Source organism: Megascapheus bottae, chromosome 11 (genome assembly GCF_031878675.1).
Source record: "Megascapheus bottae isolate mThoBot1 chromosome 11, mThoBot2.hap1, whole genome shotgun sequence".
Taxonomy (NCBI): Eukaryota; Metazoa; Chordata; class Mammalia; order Rodentia; family Geomyidae; genus Megascapheus; species Megascapheus bottae.
This window is the reverse complement of record NC_143519.1, coordinates 43,755,705-43,780,147: the sequence shown is the minus strand read 5'-3', so window position 1 is coordinate 43,780,147 and position 24,443 is coordinate 43,755,705. Positions and strand designations below refer to the sequence as shown.

General features: G+C 39.3%; 1 protein-coding gene across 1 annotated transcript in view; it reads right to left on the bottom strand.

Annotated features, from left to right (window-relative positions):
- The window catches only part of Itm2b (integral membrane protein 2B), a 30,758-nt gene extending 6,692 nt beyond the window's left edge, over window positions 1–24,066 (bottom strand). The window contains exons 1-3 of the mRNA XM_090342137.1: window positions 23,784–24,066; window positions 1,911–2,039; window positions 68–268 (exon numbers count right to left, since the gene is read on the bottom strand). Of these exons, the coding sequence (XP_090198263.1) occupies window positions 68–268; window positions 1,911–2,039; window positions 23,784–23,900 (447 nt within the window). The 5' untranslated portion in view covers window positions 23,901–24,066. The remainder of the gene's footprint in view (window positions 1–67; window positions 269–1,910; window positions 2,040–23,783) is intronic.
- Between the last annotated feature and the right edge of the window lie 377 nt (window positions 24,067–24,443).

Here is a 24,443-nt window from a genome sequence, read left to right as displayed (position 1 = left end):
GAACTCCAAAACCACAAAGTGCATACTTAACCTGCATTCTTTTTACAACTGTGGACATTTGGCTCACCTTGTTAAAGTCATGAACAATGTTGGCAGGATCACTATCTGCAAACTCTGGCACAGGCACACTGATGAATTCAACCTCATCTTCTTCAAAGATCTTAATGTTTTCCTCAATGGTCTGGTAGCGAGCAGTGGGGGCAGAAGGCTCATTTAAGTTGACATCATCCTTGATGTACTTTATTCCGCAGTAGTACACGTCATCTGGCTACAGAGAATTTAAACACCTCAGCAATTCAACATGAGACAGATTTTAAATGTAAGTATTACTTAAGCTGCCACTTCTATTAAATACCATTTAGCTTGCAAACTCTTACTTTCAGATGACAAGTCAGACAGCTTAATTATAGATTTAACACACTCCTTAAGACCAGATTTTTGATGTATTACTTTTAAAAATGGTTTCAAAAGAAGAATAGCAGCTGAATTCCCCTTTATTTTTGTGATAGATAAAAACTACAAAACCAATTATCCATCAGGTGACAAATCTAAAGAAATACACAGGCCTACTTCTACCTGTAGGCATTGTTTTGTTCACAAAAGAACATATTCAGAACCAATTAGTATTTTTTAGAAAGACTATATATATATATTTTTAGGAAGAATACATATATATTAGAATATATTAAATATTAAATACATTAAAATTAAATTTTATATTTTAAAATGAATGCAGTTGTCAACTGTTTCTTTGAAGTTTAGAATGTTAAAACATTTAAAGTAGTTAAAAAAGATTTAAAAAGAAATTTCTCCTGCAAGATTCCTTAAATGGAAAAAAAAAGATTCCTTAAAAGGGGCTAAGATATCTATGCCTGTAATCCCAGGCAACCATAGAACTGCTGTTTGAAGCTAACCTGGGCAAAAAGAAAAGGTTGATGAGACCCCATTTCAACAAACAAGCTAGGCATGGAGTTCCACATTTATTATCCCCATTATGCAGGAGACATAGTTAGGTCTGTGGTCTGTGGCAAAAACATAAAATCCTACTTGAAAACCAAGGGGTATGGGGTATGACTTAAGCATTTACCCAATAAGTATGAGCCCTAGCTCAAATGCCATTACTGTCAAGAGAGAGGGAGAGGGAGGGAGGGAGGGAGGGAGGGAGGGAGGGAGGGAGGGAGGGAGGGAGAGGGGGAGAGAGGAAGAGAGGAAGAGAGGAAGAGAGAGAGAGAGAGAGAGAGAGAGAGAGAGAGAGGAAAGAAAAAGAAGAAAAACATATCCAAATTTCTGAATTATTATTAGGAAAAACATAACACAACAGATAAGTCATAACTAAGTGAGAAAAAAATATATGGATTACTCTGAAACACTGTTATAAGCAACTTTAACCCTAAGTTACTTCAATATCACTGTTGTAGTCACATGATTCTTTAGACAAACCAGTGACTTGGAAGATGCAGCAACATGCTGACACACAGTGTGTCTTCGCCCTAAGAGCAAAAGGTTACTGTGAGATAGAGAACACTGGCTCTCAACGATCAATCTGATAGCATTTATGGCTAATGTATTTATTCAACTGGTGATCAAATACTCTACACCCTCTTACTAATAGTGGTAGGAAATGAATGTTAGTTAATTCTGAACCAAGTCATCCTACAGTCTAAATCCTTATTTTTAATCTTGAATATCTAAAAATACTGTTACTCTGCTTCTACTAGCTATGTGTCTAACAAGTGTGGCAAACACATGATCAGGTTAAACACAGCTTTAATGCAGAACCACTCTGGCTATAGGCTACAGACCCAAAGTGCAAGCTTAGAACAAGCCAGCCTACTGAGGAACATGATGGAAAAGCAAAAAAAAAAAAAAAAAAAAAAAGAGGGGGTGGGGTTTGGGAGGTTCCAACTTACTTGAAGTGCAAAGTATTTGTACAGGTATGCACCTCCCAGAATGACACCTGCAAGCATGAATGCGAGCCCAAAGCACATGCACCAGCACCAGGCTCTTCTCTGTCCCACAGGCACAATGTCATCTGGATCCTAAAGGATGAAAATGACAGCCAGTCAACACTGATTTTCAAGCAGAATCTCCAGATGGAAAAATGTGTAAGCACTACTATTTTAATACATGGAGACATAAAAGACCAAAGGAATTACTCTTATCAAAACCAACCTAGGAACAATAAGGAGCAGTGCCAGGACTCACCCCGCTGGCTGGAGAATATTGGCACTTATGAAGTATTTACCTACTGCCAACTCTTAATACTCCACCTACTAACTGTGTCTTGAGCAGTGACACCTCTATTTTCTATATGCTTTTGGCAAATCTAGCAGTGAAATTCAGAAAAGGTTACAACACAATTTCTTCATGCAGTATCATGATGTTAAGCCTTGTATTAGAGATTCAGGGTTACCTCTGTCAGGTTATTTATAAAATTCTTAGCTTGCTACATGTAGGTAGATAATATTCCATACCAAATACAAAACCATCCTTAATAATCCACAATAAAAAGCAAGCAGAAACTTCTTTACACAATTAGAATCTGAAAAACATAAAAATAAAAACATGGACAAAATGCTGGGCGCCTCACGCCTGTAATCATAGCTACTCAGGAAGCTGAGATCTGAGTATCACAGTTCAAAGCCAGCCCAGGAAGAAAAATCCCTGTGAGACTCTTATTTCCAATTAACTATTCAAGAACTAGAAGTAGTACTGTGGCTCAAAGTGGTAGAGTGAGAGAGCCTTGAGAAAAAGAGCTCAGGGACAATGCCCAGGCCCTGAGTTCAAGCTCCATAACCACCACCAACAAAAAGGACCAAGTTACTGACCTAGAAATAACCCATAACAATATTGCTTTACCCTTAGAGATAGGCTAATAGATTTCATTTTATTTTTTATCTTAAAAAATAAAGAAAAGCGGGGGTGGGGGGAGGGAAATGGGGACTAAGACATGAGAAAGGGTATCAATGTATGTGAAGTAATACACCTTTTATCTGATGAATATAATGTAACCCTTCTATTAATCACAATAAAAATATATGGAAAAAATAAAGAAAAATAATGAGTTAACTGAAAAAAGAATTTAATAAAGACCCAACATGGAGAATATTAAGGGAGAAGGTACATGTAACCCCCCCACTCTGTATATTTCCCATCCTCCCCCCACCCCCCACCAGTTCTGGGGCTTGAAGTCAGGGCCTGAGCACTGTCCTGAAACACTTTTTGGCTTTGTGTATGCTAGGTGAGCATACTACCACTAGGCCATACTTCCAGTCCTCTAAATATTGTACAAGTAAGAGCTCACAGAAAAATCACATGAACAATACACAAAAACAGAGTGGGTTTATCACATCAAGAAAACAGATATGGCTGAAGCAAGTAGATTACACTCTGGCCTTTATTCTTGCTAGGCAAGTGCTCTTTACAACTTGAGCCACACCCTTGTTTTTTTATTTGTGTTTCAGGTAGGGTTTCTTGCTTTTGTCAAGGCCAACCTTGTGCTATAATCCTCCAATTTCTGAGTAGCTGGGACCACGGCGTTGTGTCACCAAGTACAGTTTGTTTAAAATCACAATCCTTTGATCTCTATCTTTCAGGTAGCTATGATTAAAAACACATGCCACCAATTTGACTCTATTTTCAATCCTAAGAAACTTGATTTTTCATGCCACTGGGAATGCCAATTCAGGTGTAGAAACCAAGAACAACTGCTCTTTAAGTTTCTGTCTTTAAACAGAACAAATACTATTTAATCTGAGGATCAGATCAAACACTGTGTTACATTCTGCTGAAGTACTTGTCAATATGATATGTATATACTGAAGGCAAGGAGTACACCTCCAAGCAGCAAAATGTAATGAGAATAACCTAGGCAGTGGCTCACGCCTATAATCCTAGCTACTCAGGAGGCTGAGATCTGAAGATCGAGGTTAACAGCCAGCCAGGACACAAAAGGACCCAAGACTCTTATCTCCAATTAACCTCTAGAAAACTGTAGAGTGGTAGCCTTGAGCTGAAGAGCTCAGGGACAGCGCCCAGGCCAAGTTCAAGCCCCATGACCCACAAAAATAAAAAAGAGAAGAAAAGAAATTGTCTCACCATGTAAAATATCCTATTTGTGAAAAGTTGTAAGAATCATATGGCATCATACAGTATTTATGAAACCTACATGATAAAATGTACCTGTTTTGCTGGCGCCCTATCTAACACAAATATCTACAGAGATAAGAAATTCTTCTTAACCTAATTAATTTCAAGGTGGAGGCTAGGGCTTGGGAGTGGTGATAGAAATAAGAGATGGCTACAGCCATTCCTGGCTGTTGATACAACCACATGTGGACACACACATACCCTATCTGGCAAACTCTCTCCTAACAGTCAGTAGATAAAATAGCCAGCTACAGAAACATACCTTACAGAAGCGTAAGTATATAATACATTGCTTCAGTTGTCATGTTAGTGGCAAATTTGTTTTTTTTTAATCATTAAGGTATTCAACAAACAATACATAATTCAGAGTATAAATTGGTAAAATAGCCTTTGATTATGAAAAGCTGGGCTAGATAAAAGGTAAATGTGTGAGTAGATGTGAAAGGATTCTCATCGCTGAGGCAGAATAGAGTTGAGAAACATGAGGTGAGGCAAAGAATGAACAGCAGAATGCATGACATTGCTAAGGGCAGTGGTGCAGATGGAGATCGCAATATAGTGAGGAGGGTTCTAAGAGGTGAAGATATAATTGTGGCAGGTCACAAAGGACCCGTGTGGACCCACCGTGTGGAGTGGAATTTCCATGTTATTTAAAAATCATGTAAAACTACTAAAAGGAAAAAATAAAATATTCAAAAATTTAATTTATAAAACACTTAGCCACACACTATTTATTCAGTACCTCAAAAAAACGCGAAACGAAGTTTGAGACTAAAGGGGGGGGAAGAACAATGAGTCTTTTAATAGTCAAATTATGAACTGAAAATCCACACACCAGTCAGGAAACTGATAGGAACTATCAAATCTACAATGTCTATCTAAATCTCTTTCATCTCCCTCCAAATTTCTAGATCACTTTCTACTTGGCCTTAGAACAATTCACACAGAGATCATATCTCTGGCCTCTAGATAATCAGATTCTTGTGAGTATCTATTCATGTTTATTGTGCATTACTGGTAACTATAAGCCAAGCTTAACAAGTAGCTGGCATGCAAATGTTTGTAAGCTCAACTATTTAATTTTTTATGATTCACAAAAGTGAATCAACAACCATCAAGATAATGGAGAGGGGGCCAACATAATAATGTATCAAGCACAACAAACTCGTTATTTAGCATAAACAACAGCCCTACTTTGCCTAGTCCAGTACCTATCAAGAGCCTGTTACATGCACTTCACTGAGCTAGATCCTGTACGAAATACAAATATGATCAAGCCATGATTCGGGGCACGAACTATTTGTGGACAGAACTAAAACTACATGACAGATAAATAATGCCCCACTATGATAAAGTGTTTAGTGTATTCAAGATTTGTTTTAATTGAAAAGTCTCAATCTCTCTCTCTCACTCACTCTCTCTCTCTCTGTAATCCTGTTCTTATTTGTTGGATATCTATTACAATATGGAGCAAAAACAAATAACTGCTTTTATTTATTAATTTACTTATTTAGCCAGTCCTGGGGCTTAAGCTCAGGGGCTGAGCACTGTCCTTGGATTTTCTCAAGGCTAGAGCTCTACCACTTGAGCCACAGCATCATTTCTGGCTTTTTTCTATGTATGTGGTGCCAAGGAATCGAACCCAGGTCTTTGTGCATGCTAGGCAAGCACTTTAACCACTAGGCCAAACTCCCGGCCCCTATATATCTTTCTTATATGCCAGTACTGGGGCTTGAATTCAGGGCCTCACACGCTTGCTCTTTCCCTCAAGAAGATGGAGTTCTACCACATGAGCCATACCTTTCGCTACTAAAAGTCTTTTTAAATGATTACGGGGCATGGAATGTGGCTCAGTGGAAGAGTGCTTGCCTAGCATGCATGAAGCCCTGGGTTCAATTCCTCAGTGCCACATAAACAGAAAAAGCTGGAAATGGAACTGTGGCTTAAGAGGTAGAGTACTAGTCTTGAACAAAAGAAGCTCATGGATAGTGCAGTTCAAGCCCCAGGACTGGCAAATAATGGTAATGATAATGATGATAATAATATTACATTTTAATCTATGAAAGAATAAGCTCTATTTGAAGCCCTGTGACTATCTCAACATACAGAAAATTCAACTTCCATTCATAATAAAGTTCTTGTTAGAGGTAAATTCTTTTAACATTGCAACACATTTCATACTTACTGGTGAAACTTCAGACTTATACCAGACCCTTTTAAGTGAAGAACAGAGTTGTCCATTGAAGTAGTTCTTTTGGGGTCTGGAGTTTAGCCTAGAGGCAAGCACTCTTGCTTGCCTAGCATACATGAAGACCTGGGTTCAATTCCTCAGTACCGCAGACATAGAAAAAGCTAGAAGTGGTTCTGTGGCTCAAGTGGTAGAGTACCAGCCTTGAGAAAGCCTAAGGACAGTGCTCAGGCCCCGAGGTCAAGCCCCAGGACTGGCTAAATTAATTAATTAATTAATAAAAGCAGTACTTTGTTTTTGCTCCATATTGTAATAGATATCCAACAAATAACAAGAACAGGATTAGAAGGGAAAAAAAGAAAACAGAACTGTCATTATTTGTAAATGATCTATAGTAAAAAAAAAATCTAACAAAGTAAAAAATCTCAAACTCAAGAGTTCAGCAAAAATACTAAACATCAGTGATTTAAAAAAAAAAATCAACTGAAGTTGGATGTTGTTGGCTCATTCTTGTAATACTAACTACTTAGGAGGCTAAGATCTGAGAATTGTAGTTCAAAGCCAGCCCAGGCAGGAAAGGCTGGGAGATTCTTATCTCCAACAAACTATTCAGAAAAGTGCAGAAGTAGCACTGTGCTCAAGTGGTAGAACATTATCCTTGAGCACAAAGGGACTCAGGGACAGCACCCAGGCTCTGAGTTCAAGACCCTGAGTTCAAGCCCCAGGATCAAAAAAAAAAAAAATCAATAGAGCCAAAAATTTACATAGGACTATTCATAGTCCTTATTGATAATACCCTCAAATTATAAACAACCCAATATTCATCTACTGCTACTTACTGAGGTATATTCATACTGTGTAAGAGAAGCAAAAAAGAACCAAAAATAATATATTCTAGCATGTCTGAATCTCAAAAACATACTAAGTAAAAGAAATCCAACACATCTAGCAATAAAAGAAAGTATAACAATGTCAAATGCTGGAAAAAGAGTAAACAAAGGAAACTGTCAACTTTCTTACAGTTAACAAGAGGTAGGATAATTACTTTAGAAAATAATTTGGCTATAACTAATAATTCTAATCATAGGTATTTAACTCTAAAAAAAAGATTTTGCATATGTCCATAAAGACATATGTCCAGGGGCTGGGAGTTTGGCCTAGCAGTAGAGTACTTACCTAGCATGCACAAAGACCAGGGTTCAATTCCTTGGTACCACACACATTTAAAAAAAAAAAGAAGGCAGAAGTGGTGCTGTAGCTCAAGTAGTAGAACTCTAGCCTTGAGAAAGCCCAAGGACAGTGCTCAGACCCTGAGTTCAAGCCTCTGGACAGGCAAAAAGATAAAAAGAAATAAATTTAAAAATTATAGAAGGAGTATGTCCAATATGCCAGGTGCCAGTGGCTCATCCCAGCCTACTCAAGAGGCTGTGATTTGAGGATCTACCATCTTCAGACTGGCTTGAAGCCAATTTGGGTAGGAAAGTATGAGACTCTTATCTCCAATTAACCAGCAAAAACAGCAGTATGTGGCAAGTGGGAGAGTGCCAGACATAAGAGCAAAAGCTGAAGAACAGTACACAGGCTCTAAGTTCAAGCCCAAGTACACACACATACACAGGTACACACACACACGCACACACACACACACACATACACACTCTTCCAATAATGTTCAAATAATGAAATATTGGAAATAATCTAAATGTCCATCATGAGAATATATTATAGACTTACCTAATAATACTGCTAAAAAGAATCAGCTTGTAAGCCTGGCATGGTGGCTCACACCTGTAATCCTAGGTACTCAGGAGGCTGAGATCTGAGGATCAAGGTTTAAAGCCAGCCTGGGCACAAAAGGACCCGAGACTCTTATCTCCAATTAGCCTCCAGGAAATGGGAAGTGGGGCTTGGCTCAAGGGTAGCATGGCAGCCTTGAGCTGAAGAGCTCGGGACAGCGCCCGGGCCCCATGATCCACAAAAAAAAAAAAAAAAGAAAAAGAATCAGCTTGTACTACTAATGGCAAGTTTCAATAAGACAAGTTATACTATATATACAACTCAATTATGTGTTCAAGTATATGTATGCTATTTAAGACCTTAACCAAAATATACTATAGATGGAAGTGGTGCTGTGGCTCTAGGGGTAGGGCGGTAGTCTTGAGCTGATGAGCTCAGGGACAACACCCAGGCCCAGAGTTCAAAGCACCAGGACTGACCAGGAAAAATATGTGTGTGTGTGTGTGTGTGTGTGTGTGTGTGTGTGTGTGTATGTGTGTGTGTGTGTGTGTGTGTGTGTGTGTGTGTACACACACTATAGATGTTTTGTATGTTTAAAAATTAAAAACAAAAATCACTAAGCGCTAGGAGTTTCTTCACCAGGACGTATAACCTTACCTGGCCTAATTTTAAAGAAGTCAATGAGACAGTTCCTCCTCAGAGGGACTGGTACACCTTGAACTGTGCTTATAAGGCAACTGAACTCCCACAGGTGATGTACAATTATCATCTCATTAATCTTCTGGAGACATATATTAGCCTAGTTTATAAATGAAGGCACTGAAGCAGACGGGCTCTAATAATCCCTCAATACTAGAAAGATGTGGTTTTCAAAGTATTCTGATAGCCAGGCATCACTAACTTACACCTATAATCTAGCTAGCTATTCAGGAGGCTGAGTTCTGAGGATTGTAGTTCGAAGCCAGCCAAGGGCAGGAAAGTACATGAGATTCTTATCTCTAATAAACTACTCAGAAAAAGCCTAAGTGGCACTGTGGCTCAAGTGGTAGAATGCTAGTCTTGAGTACAGAGAGGCTCAGGGACAGTGCCTAGTCTCTGAGTCCAAGCCCCAGGACTGGCAAAAAAACAAAACACTATTCTCATGTCAGGTACTGTTGGCTCATGCCTATAAGCCTAGTTACTGAAGTTCAAGGTTTGAAGACAGCCTTGGAAGACAAACCTGAGATTTATCTCCAATTAATCACCCAAAAGTTTGAAATTGAAGCTGGGCTCAATGGTAGAGTACAAGACCAAGCAAGAGTGAAAGACCATACCACTCCTAGGCATCTACCCTGAGCATTATAACCCAGGATATGATAAAGACACCTGCACAGCCAGCCATGTTCATCTCTGCACTATTCACAATAGCCAAGCAATGGAAACAACCCAGATGCCCTACTACAGATGAATGGATACAAAAAATGTGGTACATATATACAATGAAATTCTACATGGCTACCAGACAAGATAAAACAATGGCATTCGCTGGGAAGTGGATGAAACTAGAACAAATCATGTTGAGTGAGATAAGCCAAGACCAAAGGAACAAAAGGCACATAGTCTTCTTGATATGTGACTATTAGATCCAAACAGTGCAAAAATGATGACTCAAAATTCAGGTACTCAAGGTCATTGACATGAACTTGGGGATATAAATAAAACTATATAGACATATAAATCTATTATGGGATATATATTCTATAGACATTGATATATAGATTAATATGTATCTTGGACATACAAACTCCCAACTTAATTTTAATTTTGTTTTTAAATTTATGGACTAGTGATTACATATAGAGATTCTATTCTTGAATAGCTATTATGTTAAACTTGACATTTGAAATATGATGTAAAAAAATCAGTGTTAAGGGCTGGGAGTTTGGCCTAGTGGTAGAGTGCTTGCCTAGCATGCACGAAGACCCGGGTTCGATTCCTTGGTACCACCTACTTAGAAAAAGCCAGAAGTGGTGCTGAGGCTCAAGTGGTAGAGCTCTAGCCTTGAGAAAAATCCAAGGACAGTCCTCAGGCCCTGAGCTTAAGCCCAAGACTGGCAAAAAAAAGCTTAAGCCCAAGACTGGCAAAAAAAAAAAAAAATCAGTGTTAATAAAATATTTTAATTAAAAAAAAAGAGTGAAAGATCCTGAGTGCAAGTGCCAATACCAGCACTAAAAAGACAACAAAAAGATCACTCCTACGATTGTACCCCACCACACCAATTTCTGGTTCAAATAAAAGTTTATCTAATGACAAAGTAAAATTACTTAACCAATTATATTTTAAGCAAAATGAAGAATAAATGGCTGTTACTTCAATTAGTTAAGAATTAGGTCACCTCAATCATTTCCCTAACAAGCTTAGGAAAATGTGCTTCAGTTATAAATTCAGCTCAAATAAAATCTAATATTTTCTCCATACAATTTTTATTCTGTTCTCAAACTAACAAATCAGTTTACAGCCTAGATGCTTCTATCTGAGCCTTTTTTATGAATGAAGAGCCATTTTACAAAGCTCTCAAAGGTACTATTTTATTATTACAGCAAATGAAATAGCTATACATTAGAAGCCAGAATATTAAAGAGAAAAGTATCTCCTGGTATTAAGAATTATAGTACAAGCCAAGTTTGGTGGTGCATGCTTATAATCTCAACACTCAGGAGACAAAGGCAGGAAAATCTCTAAAGTTCCAAATTAGCCTGGATTACATAGTGAGACCCAGTCTGAATTTGCTCCCTCAACCAAAAACTTACAGTACAAACACATAAAGAGAAAAAAAATAACAGAAAAACAACAAAGATGAACATAAAACAGAGAAGTGGAAGACTGGGGGTATGGCTCAAGATGTAGAACATCTGTTTAGTAAGTGCAATGTCCTAATTCAAACCCAAGTACCATTTAAAAAGGAAAAAATGGAATATGGCAAAGAAACATAACTTGATCAGAATGTTTTAAGTTACTGAACTTGAGAAGCAGATTTAGTTACTTAGAAACAGACATTTTAAAACACATTAAGAGGGGAAAACATGGCTTGTATGTGAGAGGGACTTGTCTATGAAAGGACAAGTACTATCACTTTACTTAAAAAAATAATAAAGTGGGGGTCGGGAGTTTAGCCTAGTGGTAGAGTGCTTGCCTATCATGCACAAAGACCCAGGTTCGATTCCTCAGTACCACCTACGTAGAACAAAGCCAGGAGTGGTGGTGCTGTGGCTCAAGCCTTGAGAAAGTCCAAGGATAGTGCTCAGGCCCTGAGTTCAAAATAATAATAATAATAACAATAATAATAATAGTAATAAAGCATGTTGGAATAATACAAGAAAATACTTGTGTACCCCAGTCAACTGCCTATGATGTGTTGTTTGCACTAAATAGTGCTTTCAAAAGCAGGGAACTGTCAATATTTTTAAAAATTTAGTGACTCACATTTTTTTTTTAATGAAATAGATTACTCAATTCCTCTGTTAGCACTTTCTCCCGGCATGAAGACCAAGCATATGATGTTGATGGATTTTGAAACCAGCAATTATGACTTGGTATATATATTACTCAGGAAGAATTTAATCATACAATAAAGCAATTAATCTAAACTACTTCCTAAATTTAAGAATTTGATGGAGAGACAAAGGACAAAGGGTGAGCCAATGTAACAGCAATACAGACGAGACACTATGTTGGAAATGAACTCTGTAACTGGGAGAGGAGGTGGAGGGAATGACAAGGTCCAACAGGAAAGGTACTTTCTATCTTTGGATGTAACTGTAACGGCTCTGTACATCACCCTGACAATAAAACAATTTAGAAAAATGAGAAAAATAAAAACAATTTGAGTTCTGGGTTTTAGAGAATGCTCTCTTCACCTTTCTTCTTTCTACATTAGGTTACTTTTCAGTATGTGGGCATCCAAAAGACATGATTTAGTCCACATTAATAGCACTGATTACCACATATATCTGCTATAGGGAAAACATATCTCCTAGCTGATACTCTATAAGACATCAAACATTTGATTACAAAAACTCAAATTGCGCTTCCAAATTTGCATTTTCAATTAGGATGGCTATCATATTAAAGACTATAGAGATGGGGCCGGGAGTTTGGCCTAGTGGTAAAGTGCTTGCCTTAACATGCACAAAGACCGGGGTTCAATTCCTTGGTACCACATACGCTGAAAATGGTGCTGAGGCTCAAGGGTAGAGCTCTAGCCTTGAGAAAGTCCAGGCCCTGAGCTTAAGCCCAGGACTGACAAAAAAAAGACTATAGAGACAAAGTTCATGTAAGAAATATGCCTGACCCAAACAGGAAGCCATTTTTTAAGCGAGTGGCCTTATATAAAAAGGAACAGAAAGCTGCTCTTTATATTTGTAGCTGCCACATTTCACAAAGGCTCTGACCTCTTGTTTGTACTGGCTTTTACTCAGCCATTTAATTAGTACTGAGTCAAAATCAAAAAGTACTCCATGTTATAATTAATAAAAGTTATTGAAGTATTTGACATTGGAAATAGATTATAAAAAGGGCATACTTGGGGCCGGGAGTTTGGCCTAGTGGTTAAAGTGCTTGCCTAGCATGCATGAAGACCTGGGTTCGATTCCTCAGTACCACATATAGAAAAAAGCCGGAAGTGGTGTTGAGGCTCAAGTGGTAGAGCTCTAGCCTTGAGAAAATCCAAGGACAGGACTCAGGCCCTGAGCTCAAGCCCAGGACTGGCAAAAAAAAAAAAGAGCATACTTTCAAATTATACAATGTCTTGTATAGTTTTTCATTAACATATTTTTTGCTAACAAATCTAACAACATGAAGAGAAAATAAAGCATTAATGCCACTGAATAATAGCTCCCATGAGAAATCTATGAAATCTGAAAAAAACTATTAGCACCATAAAAATTAGCATAGGCCTAGGTTAAAAATTAGGTCAGAACTAAAAAGGAAAAAAAAAAATCAGGCAGCCTGGATATGCATTTAGGGCTGGAGCATAACGTAATCATTTATGTGTCATTAGGGATAGCAGAGTTTCTGGTGCAAAGTTAAAAAATATTAACATGTGCACAACTTAGGATCTACCTTTTTCCCAAAAAGTTTTATAGCTCTTATTCTTTTCTCTATATAGCTTTAAAAATGACTATCATTTTCTGGTATTAAGAAAGTCTAGACTAGATGTTTATAAGCATTATATGCAATATCTTTTTTTTTCCATTTTTTTAAATGTGGCACTGGGGATCAAACCCAGGATCTTGTATGAGGCAAGAACTCTATTACTGAGCTATATTTTCAGCTTTTACTTATTGCTAATGATAGCTTTTACCCGGGATAGATAAAGTCATGAAAACTGGTGTGAGCCACAGGCACCCAGCTCAAATGTTAGATTTTTTCAATGTCATAGCCATTAAACAATCATATTTCATCACCACAATGCTGGAGACTGAATCTAAGGCCTCATACACTCCATTATCATTGTCTGTTCCATAAACACTAAGTGGAAAAATGTATTTTAAAATGTTATAAAATTTATTAGTGAAATAGCTCCATATATCTGACAAAATATGACATTTGACTTTGCTTCTTTTTTTTTTTTGTCAGTCATGGGGCTTGAACTCGGGGCCTGAGCTCTTCAGCTCAAGGCTACTGCCCTACCCCTTGAGCCACAGTACCCCTTCATCAATCTTGCTTCTTAACTCCACCATTCTATAGGCTCCTGGACCTAGGAATATGATTTTCTTATGAAAGAAAGACATTTAAGTAGGTTGAGGTTAATTTGGTTTACTAGTTAGTCTTCATTATTTATACTATATGTTTTGTGAAAGTTGGAGTGCTTAGCAATTTGGGGATTTCTAGTATTGTGTCTGGGCATGTAGTAGATATTTCTGAATATGTCATCAGTACAGTTCTCAGAAAGAAAAGATCCCCTATGAAAGGTCAGGTTAGTCTAATACATCACGAGATATTAATATGAGAGCCACAGAGTTATTTTGAGTAATTATTTATTGTACATATCTGAATAGCATCTGACTCTACATACAACTTCAACAAAAACTTGGAGTGAGACTGGGGATGAAGATTAGTCATCTAGTACCTGCCTACAAGTCATGAGATTCTAGGCAGTATACTCAGTAGAGCAAGGAAAAATAAAAGAGAAAGAAAATATGGAACTAATAGGTCAACAGCTGACTAAACTGCTTACACTAATGAATTCTGGAAATATAAAAGTGACCCAATGTCACACTTGGATAACAGTCATATCTAACAAAAAGCTACAGAGCTAGAGTTTCCACATAATTCTGTTATTATATGAGGCTTTCCTAAACAGAGCCACAAGCATAGGGACCACATTACTATTACAACAGTAGTGTTATTACTTTCAATTACCAACAAAAGTAATAAGACTTTCCTCTATGTTCATCACAAAAAGTATTGAAATTATACATACATGAAGCTAAAGCAAAGGAAAAGATACACACTAAGATACACCAAAATATAGACATTTCAGAATTAATAAGAAAGATCAGTTTAAAAACTGAAAGTCACTATAAAGTTACAGCATAAAATAAAAGACAAACTCACAGCTGGCAGTGAGTTGTCCCTAAAATTACTCATAAAAGAGAGAGTCTTGGCACTCTGTAGAAAGAGAGCAGAAGCTACCTCACCTATGTTTCTAAGTCATTTTCTCTGTTCTTAATCTAGCACTAATAATAATTCCGATGGTTTCCATCTTTATCCATTATTAACTATCATTAAACCCATTTTTAGCATAAAAGGAAATGTTCTAATTAATCTTTTAAAAACTTTTAATAGCTGAGTTGATTTTCAGTTATATGTTTAGCTTAGCTTCCTCCTGAAAGCTCAATAAAGTGGGAGTGAATGGATAAACAAATGAACCATTTAGTCACAGAGAAAGAAAAGGAACACAAAAGACAAGTTACATCAACAGAGTTTACAAACAGAGCATAAGGGGGGAAAAACCCTTCTGGAGGTGGTTGTGAGGGAAAGATATCATATATGGAGAATTCAGAATCAGACTGGCATCACACTAGACGATAATGGAACCCTACAATGAAAAAGCTAAAGAAGTGGAACCCTAGTATGAAAATGCTGAAAAAAGTACTGCTAATGCAGGAATTTTTTGTTGTTGTTGTTGTTGTGGTTTTGTTTTGTTTTTGCCAGTCCTGGGGCTTGAACACAGGGCCTGAGCACTGTCCTTGGGCTTTCTCAAGGCTAGTGCTCTACCACTTGAGCCACAGAGCCACTTCTAGCTTTTTCTGTGGATGTGGTACCGAGGAATCAAATGCAGGGCTTTGTGCATGCTAGGCAAGCACTCTACCACTAGGCCATGCTCCCAGCGCCTAATGTAGAATTTTAAAACTAAATAAGGGATCAATTAAGTGTGAAGGCAAAAAAATTCTCAGAAAATGCTTGCAAAATTTTTATCAAATGTTTTCTCTTCAGATTTATAAAACCTGAGATCCAACAAGAGATGAAGACAAAGGGAATTTGGCAATGACTTTTGAGACATCTGTAAAGCAATACACCTAGAGTGCAACCAGCTGGACTGGAAGACTAAAGAACAAGAAGGAAGTCACAAGAAAAATATGAAACCTGGAAGATATCTGGTGAGCCATGTATTCTCTAAATAGGCTTCTCTAAATGTGGTCTAGGAACACCCTTTCTGGGGATCCACAAGGCCAAACATTTTCATAATCAACTATGACACTGCTTCACTTTCATTTTCACTAGTATAGTGAGGTTTTCCAGAAGCTGAAAGAATTCTGAAAAGGTCAGGGGCTGGGAGTTCATGCCTATAATCCTAGCTACTCAGGAGGCTGAGATCTGAGGATCATGGTTCAAAGCCAACCAGAGCAGAAAAGTCCCTTTGATACTCTTACTTCCAATTTCCACTCACAAAGTAGTAGAGGATTGGCTTTGAGTAAAAGAGTTCAGGGATAGCACCCACACCCTGAATTCAAGCCCTACAATGGAAAAAAAAAATCTGATAAAAACATAAAACAATGCTATGCTTCTTAGATCTTTGGGTCTAAGTTTAAAATGGCATTCATGCTAACCTACTATAGATTAATTACATCAAATATTCTGTTGCGGGACACAGTGGCTCACACCCGTAATCCTAGCTACTCAGGAGGCTGAGATCTGAGGATGAAGTTTCAAAGCCAGCCTGGGCACAAAAGGACCTGAGACTCTTATCTCCAATTAACCTCTAGAAAATGGGAAGTAGGGCTCTAGGGTAGGATGGTAGCCTTGAGCTGAAGAGCTCAGGGACAGTGCCCAGGCCAAGTTCAAGCCCCATGACCCCCCCCCAAAAAAAACACCTCAAGTACAGTGCCCAGACCAAGTTTAAGCCCTAGGACTGGCACAAAAACAGAATGAGGCCAGGGGCATAGCCTAGTGGTAGAGTGCTCACCTTTCATGCATGAAGCCCTGGGTTCGATTCCTCAGTACCACATACAAAGAAAAAGCCAGAAGTGGTGCTGTGGCTCAAGTGGTAGAGCAGCCTTGAGCAAAAAGTGTCCAAGGACAGTGCCCAGGCCCTGAGTTCAAGCCTCAGGACTAGCAAAAAAAAAAAAAACAAAAAACAAAAAACAACAATCTGGTATTACAGACCTAAATGATCTGTTCCTTAAAATATTTTCCTCAACACTACGATAGGTCTTCTTGAAGCCCTAGTGGCTCATGTCTATAATGCCAGCTATTTAGGAGGGTGAGAACTGAAGTTTGCAGTTAGAAGCCAGCCTGGATAAAAAAGTTCACGAGACTCTTATTTCCAATTAAATACCAAAAATGTCCAAAGAAGAGCTGTAGTTCAAGTGACAGAGCACTAGCCTCGAGCACAGAAGCTTAAGGACAGTGGTCAGGTTTTAAGTTCAAACCCCAGGAGCAATACACACACACACACACACACACACATACACACACACACACACATCCTTCAAATAATCCAAGTAATTAACAACAAAACTTACCTTTTCGTTTTTATATTGAATATCTTTAAATATTAAAATAACACTATAAGCACATGTAAGCAGAAAAAATAAAGGTTGAAGCTGAAAAATTAAAGATTTAGTCTGAAATATAAGCTTACTGCCAAATTTAGTGTCAGTTTCCCAAATAAGTTTCCAAGATGTGGTAGCATCTATGATTGCATCATGCACATATGCATGCATGCATGCATGCATGTCAAAGCCCTAAGCATAGTAGCATTTACATTTACATTATTTTAACACTAATTTATCTTCTCTCATATTTTTTTTTTCCTGCCAATCCTGGGGCTTGAACTCAGGACCTGAGCGCTGTCTTTGGGCTTTCTCAAGACTAGAGCTCTACCACATGAGTTACAGCATCACTTCTGGCTTTTTCTGTGTATGTGGTACTGAGGAATCAAACCCCAGTCTTTGTGCATGCTAGGCAAGCACTCTACAACTAGGCCAAACTCCCAGCCCTTCTCTCATATTTTTATTAAGTCTAAGTCATAGTTACTGCTGGAAACTTACCAGTATAATGAGATAACAAGTGAAAAATTAGGATATTCTAATATCTTCAAAGGAAGAGTATCTTATTTCTGCAACTTAATATTCAGGTTTTTCTATGTAGGAATAATTCTACAAATTGCCAAAATGGTACAATTCCTGAAATACTCAAGTTTTCTTTTCTCTAATCAAATGCCTTAGAAACCTGCAATTATTTAAAATGCTCATGTTTATCCAATTGTTGACATATAAAATGAAATAAAATGCATACTATAGATTTCCTTAAACTATCAAGAATATGCATAATCGCTCGATATGAGGGCTCAATCTATAATCTGAACACTCTAAAGGATTGAGAGTTCAACTCAGCTAGTGAGACCATGCCTTATAAAATAAAATAAATAAATAAATGTGCGAGGCATTCATGGCTCCTGCCTATCACCTGCTACTCAGGAGGCCAAAATCCAAAGGTCTGAGGTTCCCAAAGTCAGCAAGGGCCAGAAAAATCCTTGAAAACCTATCTCTAACCAGCAAAGAAAGGCTAGATATAGCTTGGCAAGCAAGTAGAGCAAGCATGAGACTATAAATTCAAACTCTGGTACATGCAAAAGCTAAAGTAACACCTAAAGTTAAAAAAAAAAAAAGTGGCCAGGAATTTGGTCTAGTGGTAGTGCTTGCCTAGCATGCATGAAGACCCAGGTTCAATTCCTCAATACCACATACATAGAAAAAGCCAGAAGTGGTGCTGTGGCTCAAGTGATAGAGCTCTAGCCTTGAGAAAGAACCAAGGAGAGTGCTCAGGCCCCGAGTTCAAGGACCAGGATTGGCCCTCCAAAAAAGTTAGTACAACTACTGATTAAAAGGAAAAACATAATTTAAAAAGGATATTTTCCTTAAATGATGTCTCTGGGATATCTGTAATACCTTGTTTTGTGCTAGTTCTGGGGCTTAGGCATTTTTGCTCAAGACTGTTGCTCTATCATTTGAGTCACAACTCTACTCCCAGATTATAGGTGGTTAACTGTGGATGAGAGCCTTATAGACTTCCTTGCCAACTGTGATTCTCAGATCTTAGCCTCCTAAACACTTACAGTCTCAGCCATCACATTCTGCCTGTAATATAGTATTTTAATGTTCAATTTCAACTATTTACCTTGTGAAGACTTTCAGAATTAAGCTCCATGCAAAGAACATGAGAGTCTGAAAATGACAGTCTTTATGGGAGTTAGGCTTACTGAAAATAGTGTCACTATTTTCTAAATCATTAGACAAAACCCATCTTTTTTCATGGTTAGAAATGGCATTCATTCAATGTGCAGCAGTTATGGTCTGTAGTCCTTGGGTGGGAAAGTCTTTAACTTTTCCTTCAGTCATAAACTCTAATGAAAAGTGGCATATTTGCCAAAAAGTTTAAAGGTGGATTTATTTTGTCCTCTTTGAAAAGTCACACTTTTTTTTCCAGATCCTTTATTGATACAGTGTTATACAAAGCAAAGTCAAGAAACTTCAGTTAGAACACAAATTCAGAAAGAATTTCCTTTGGAAAAGAATGTGGCTTTTGGAGAGAGATGTTCTAGATATCTAATTTATGTTATGATAAAATGAAAAGAAAATGTCCTACATTTCTGCTTAGTACATTTTTCTACAGACCTCTACACACTAGTTAAACTTTAGCATAATAAGCACTTCAGAAGCTAAATACTAAATTATCTTTAAAAGGCCTGTACCATGAAAGTGTTTGAAGTGATTCTGGTTAAAAAAAAATTACTGCTACTCACATAAACCTCTTATATGGCAGAACTGAATTCCATGAAGTCTTACAGGCTAGCTTATGATTATGCCAAGAATAACACAACTACAATCCTAGGAGTAATTCTGGCAAGTAACCTCACCTATGATTGCACAATATACAACCTCACACACCTAAAAGGAGCAGCAACATACCCGGGGTGTGTACCAGGGATGTGTCCACAGGAGGTTGATCCCAAGGTGTTTGGGATGCACAGGGACAATTCATTCATCTCCTTGCCCCTAACAAACACCTCACTACAGATATTCTACGGTCCACGAGGACCAAAATGTAATGACTGTAAATGTTCTACCAAACAATGTTTACAAGCATGAAATTATGTAACTAGATAATGAGATTCACTTTGGGTTAAGAGAACCAAGTTCACAGTCCTTTCTTTAAAGGTCAACATGTTTTACTAAATGTCTAGTCATGCATTTTATGTTCTCTTTTCTACCAACCGCTCCAAAAACCTACAACAAACAAAAGTGACCACTACAAACAAAAAGTTAAAATGATCAAACCCTTCAGTCTGGATGAAGCAGAAAGAGATCAAGAAATAGGGTCCTTGTTTGTTACACTTGACATTTGAAATATGATGTAAAAAAAATCAGTTAATAAAACCTTTAAAAAGAAAAAAAAAGAAAGGAAGGAAGAAAGAAAAGGAGAAAGAAATAGGGACCATGCAGCCATTTTATGATGGCTGACTCAGAACCTAGTAGTCTTTCACTTTCTCTAAGGCTGGTCCATTTTCTCTTATGCAAGCATTTTATTTCTCCTTGAAAAACATCTACAGTGTAGCAGGAAGATAACATCACACTGTTATCAGCCAAACAGCTTGTAGGAATATATAAGGAAGCTAAATTCAGCTTTCTGCAGATCTGCTATTGGGGGGTTTCATAAGCAAGCACTGCAACTGCAAGAGTTGTTGACAACTTATCTTCTCTACAGTGAGATAACTGAAAAATGAAAATTTGCTTCTATTACATAATATCTCTATTCATCTTTTTTCTTTGGCCCACTGCTAACTTGGTGTGAGGGAGGAACGAATATGTTAAATATGAGAAGGAAGAAAGAGAACAGTCTGATTATGGTGAAGAGGTAGTTGTTATTTTTCACAATGAAAACAATTTAGTCCTTTCCAGAATATGTAATTCTAGCCTCGCTATAAAAATTTTAAAGCTGGAGGAGTCTGTACAGACCATGGGATCATACTCTCTGGGCTTAAAAGATAAAAGACTAAAATTTAAGCCTAAGATCAAACAATGATCACAAAACTGGGGCTTCTGATTCAGTACATTAGTATTTTCACAAATACAGCAGTTTTCCAAGGTTTATTTAAAAATATGCATACAAAAACAAGTGAACATTAAGTGTTAGGTTTGTAACAAAACATGGGTATCATTTCAAATGGATCTTAGTTTCACAAAACACAGATCCTATGATTCTCTGCTATTTCCAGTCTTCTAAAAGCTGTGCCTACTAGCACAGGTGTAGGAGGGGGAAAACAGTTAACCATTAAATGTTAAAAAAAAAAAAAAGTAAAAAATAATGCAAGCTGGCTGACACAATACAATCAATAAATTGCTGGGATTAATAACTACTGAAAAGATAAGATAGAATGCATAGTGGAGCCAGGGAACTGCTTCTAGAGGGTTCTCCCTCTGCAGAGAGAAAAACAGCAAAAGATAGAAGCAGCATAAAAGAACTGGAATGCATGTTATATAAGACTAGAATGATCAGAATTCTTCTGGCACAGGGTAGTAAAATTTACAGTTCTAAACTAGAATTCCAGATGACCACCAGAGCAGGTGGTCCTCAAGAGACTTTTCTAAAAACACTGGTCTTGGTCTATAGATATTGCAGTCTAGGAGATATAAAAGTATTCACATTTTTTTGTTTAGGATTTCTGAGCCATAAGGACTAAGCTAGGTCCTGCAGAAGACTTACCTGGGAAATGCCCCAGGCAAACACATTAAAGCTAATTCAGTTCCCAGCCCAGGCAGTCGCACAAGGTGGTTGCCACACACTCACCACCGCCCTCCTCCCCCAAAGGAGCCAGGGAACATTATGTAATCACTGCCCAACCTCTAAAGATGAAGAGATGAGAAGTCTCTCACAAATGTCCGTCATTAAGAAAGGTTTTCCTTTACCCAAGGTTTTCCTTTACCCGTTAAGTGTCTGATTATAAGGATTTCACTTTTATTTGTACAGAAACATGTGTCACCCACTGAGGAAAAATCTTTTGGCTTACAGATAGAAAAGAATTAATTGTGTTTCATCTATCAATGCATCCTTGGTTGCTTGTGATTACAAAAGAAGACTGGCCCTCAGTGCTTGGATACAGTATTTTTTTTTCTTTGGCTATGGGGATCTGAGAAAATAAGAGGTATAAATAGTTACTTTTATATAGCTTCTATGAGCACAGAATCCAAATTATGGGGAACCTGTAAGAAAATATAAGAAACTGAAAACAAAGCCTCTGTTTCATACCTGACAAAAAACTATCAAAAGTCAAAATGAAAAGCTGCGAGGCAAATGGAATTTTTTGTCAGTTTTATATTTTCTTCCCTACAGAGAAACAGAGAAAAGCTGTATGAAATGACGCCATCCTATGCTTTCTCTTTAAAAAAAAAAAACAAAAAGTGGGAGAGTTATCTTTATTTTTAATACTTAAAATGCATATGCACATATAAGAGCATTAACAATGTGTGTGAAGTTCTGATTACCAATCCGAGACACAATGTAAGTTAAAGAGCTTGCAATTTGCTATAGCAATTTTTACCTGTACATTTCTAAAATCTCTTTTTAAGACTAAAACTCTTTGCAATGTGCTCAGGAAACAATACAAAACCCAAATGCTTAATCCTTTTAGGGGCTGTTCACTGTTCCTATTTCAGGGCAAACAATTCTTAAAAAAAAAAAAAAAAAAAGTGGGAGGGCTGGGAGTTGGCCTAGTGGTAGAGTGCTTGCCTAGCATGCACCAAGACCCGGGCTCCATTTCTCAGAACCACATACATAGAAAAAAAGCTGGAAGTGGTGCTGTGGCTCAAGCAATAGAGCTCCAGCTTTGCGAGAAAGCCCAAGGACAGTGCTCAGGCCCTGAGTTCAAGCCCCAGGAGGACTGGCAAAAAAAAAAAAAAAAAGCACTCGACCTCTCTGTTTGTAACTAAAACATTTTCTGAAAATAAATACAGCCATAACTAGATTTGCATTACATTACAAAAATTTTGTAGTATACTAGTGGTCTATATTTCAGTAGCAATTTTCATCAGCCCATATAAAAACTCGTATTACTCATAGTTGGCACACCAATGATTCTTTTAAGTTAAAACTAACAATTTCCCTATTGAGAATACATCTTAAAAAGTGCTAGTGTGGGGGGGGTATGCTAAACAACATAACTTCTACAGTTCATTTTTACAGGAACGAATTTCTGCAGCCTAAAGGGGATCTGGTAGTAAGAGGAAACTTCCTAGACGATAATGTTCATGCGTAAATAATTCGTGTCAACCACTGGAAGTTAACACAGTAGCTGTTCTAGGTAACCTTCACTTGGTGATAAGGAGGGATTTCTTGTTTGGGGTAATTTTTTTTTCCATTTTATAGGACCAGAGACAGATTTCTTAGGTTTGGTGTCATCAAAGACACAAGTTACAAAAGTCAAGCGTTACACATTGCCGTGCACAACTGCAACTAACTTTTCTTTCTTTCCTTTTTTTTAAAGCCTGGAATATTTGTTTCCATTATAGATCCACAGCCAGAACCTACTCCCTCCTCCAAGTGCGGCTCACCCCCGCCCCCCAGCCTCACCCTGTCCCTGTTAAGAGACCCCGACGGTGAAGTTCAGCAGCCAGGACCCCAGGGGCGAGGGAAGGAAGGAAGGTCAAGAAGGAAGAAGGCTTCCGAAAGTACGAGCCGCGGACGGCGGCAGAGCTCAGCTCGAGCGCCGTCGACGGGGAAGTCGGAAACAACAACAGAGGCTCGGGCTTGGAATGATGTCAGCCATTTTAGGCACATTATTTACACGGGGAAGGAAGTGCCAAAGTCAGTCCGTCCGTGGGGGTGCAGGTGCCGGGAGCCGCCGGTCCCAGGTGGGACGAAACCAGGGCTCGATCGCACGCCCGGGACCCGACTGCGCACACGCACAGGTGTGCCGGGCTCCCCGGATCTCAGACCCTCCTCCCCCCACCCCCGTCTCCGCTCCCAGCCCGGAGGTGGGGGGGAGGGGTCGCGACCCCCGCGGTGGCCATCGCTTTCCTCCTTACGAGGGAGAACCGGGGGGAGAGGGGCGCGGACGCAGGCCGGGGAGGGGGGCACCCTCGCCCCGCCACCCGGGCGCGCAGAGCCGCGCGCCCAGCCCCCCCTTCGCCCCCCCCTCCACCACTCCCGGACTCCCAGCTCGGACCTTGCAGTCCACCGCCACGGCATCCGGGGGGATGATGAGCGCCTCCTCGCCGCTCTTGAGCTCGTCCTTCTTGGCCTCCTTCTGGGCCAGAGCCGAGTTGAACGTCACCTTCACCATCGTGCGGCCTTCGGAAGCGCCCTAAACGGGCGGCGGAGACCTGAAGGCGCGAGCTGCGGGCTTACAGTCTGCGGGCTGCAAAGCCTCCTCGGCGGAGCTCGGAAGGCGACGCGCACAGTAGCAGCGGACGAGAATCCGACCGTGCTACTGCAGCTCGGCTCTCCCAGCTTCGCAGCTAGGCAGCTCGGGGGCGGGGCGGGGCCACGGGCGCGGGGCGGGGCCTCGGGGCGTAGGGGCGGGGCCTCGGGGCTGGGAGGAGGGGCGGGGCGCCGGGCCGGGCCACGCCCTCCCGGGGCTCTCCTGGCCCTCCACCCGGGTCCGCCTGCACGGAATCCGGCCTGCTGAGGTAGAGGGTGCCACCTGAGTGAAGGCCGGGTGTCTGGTCTAGGCCACCAGGATTTTCCAGTTCTGAATTCGCTTCTAACTAGTTTACCTGCGGGGCCCGGGTTTACTGCAGGTTGGTAGCCACGGCGAGTGAACTTTTCTGGTTCGCCGCGGACAATGGGTTTATCCTCTGGGCAGCACCCGGGCCGCCTCTTCCTT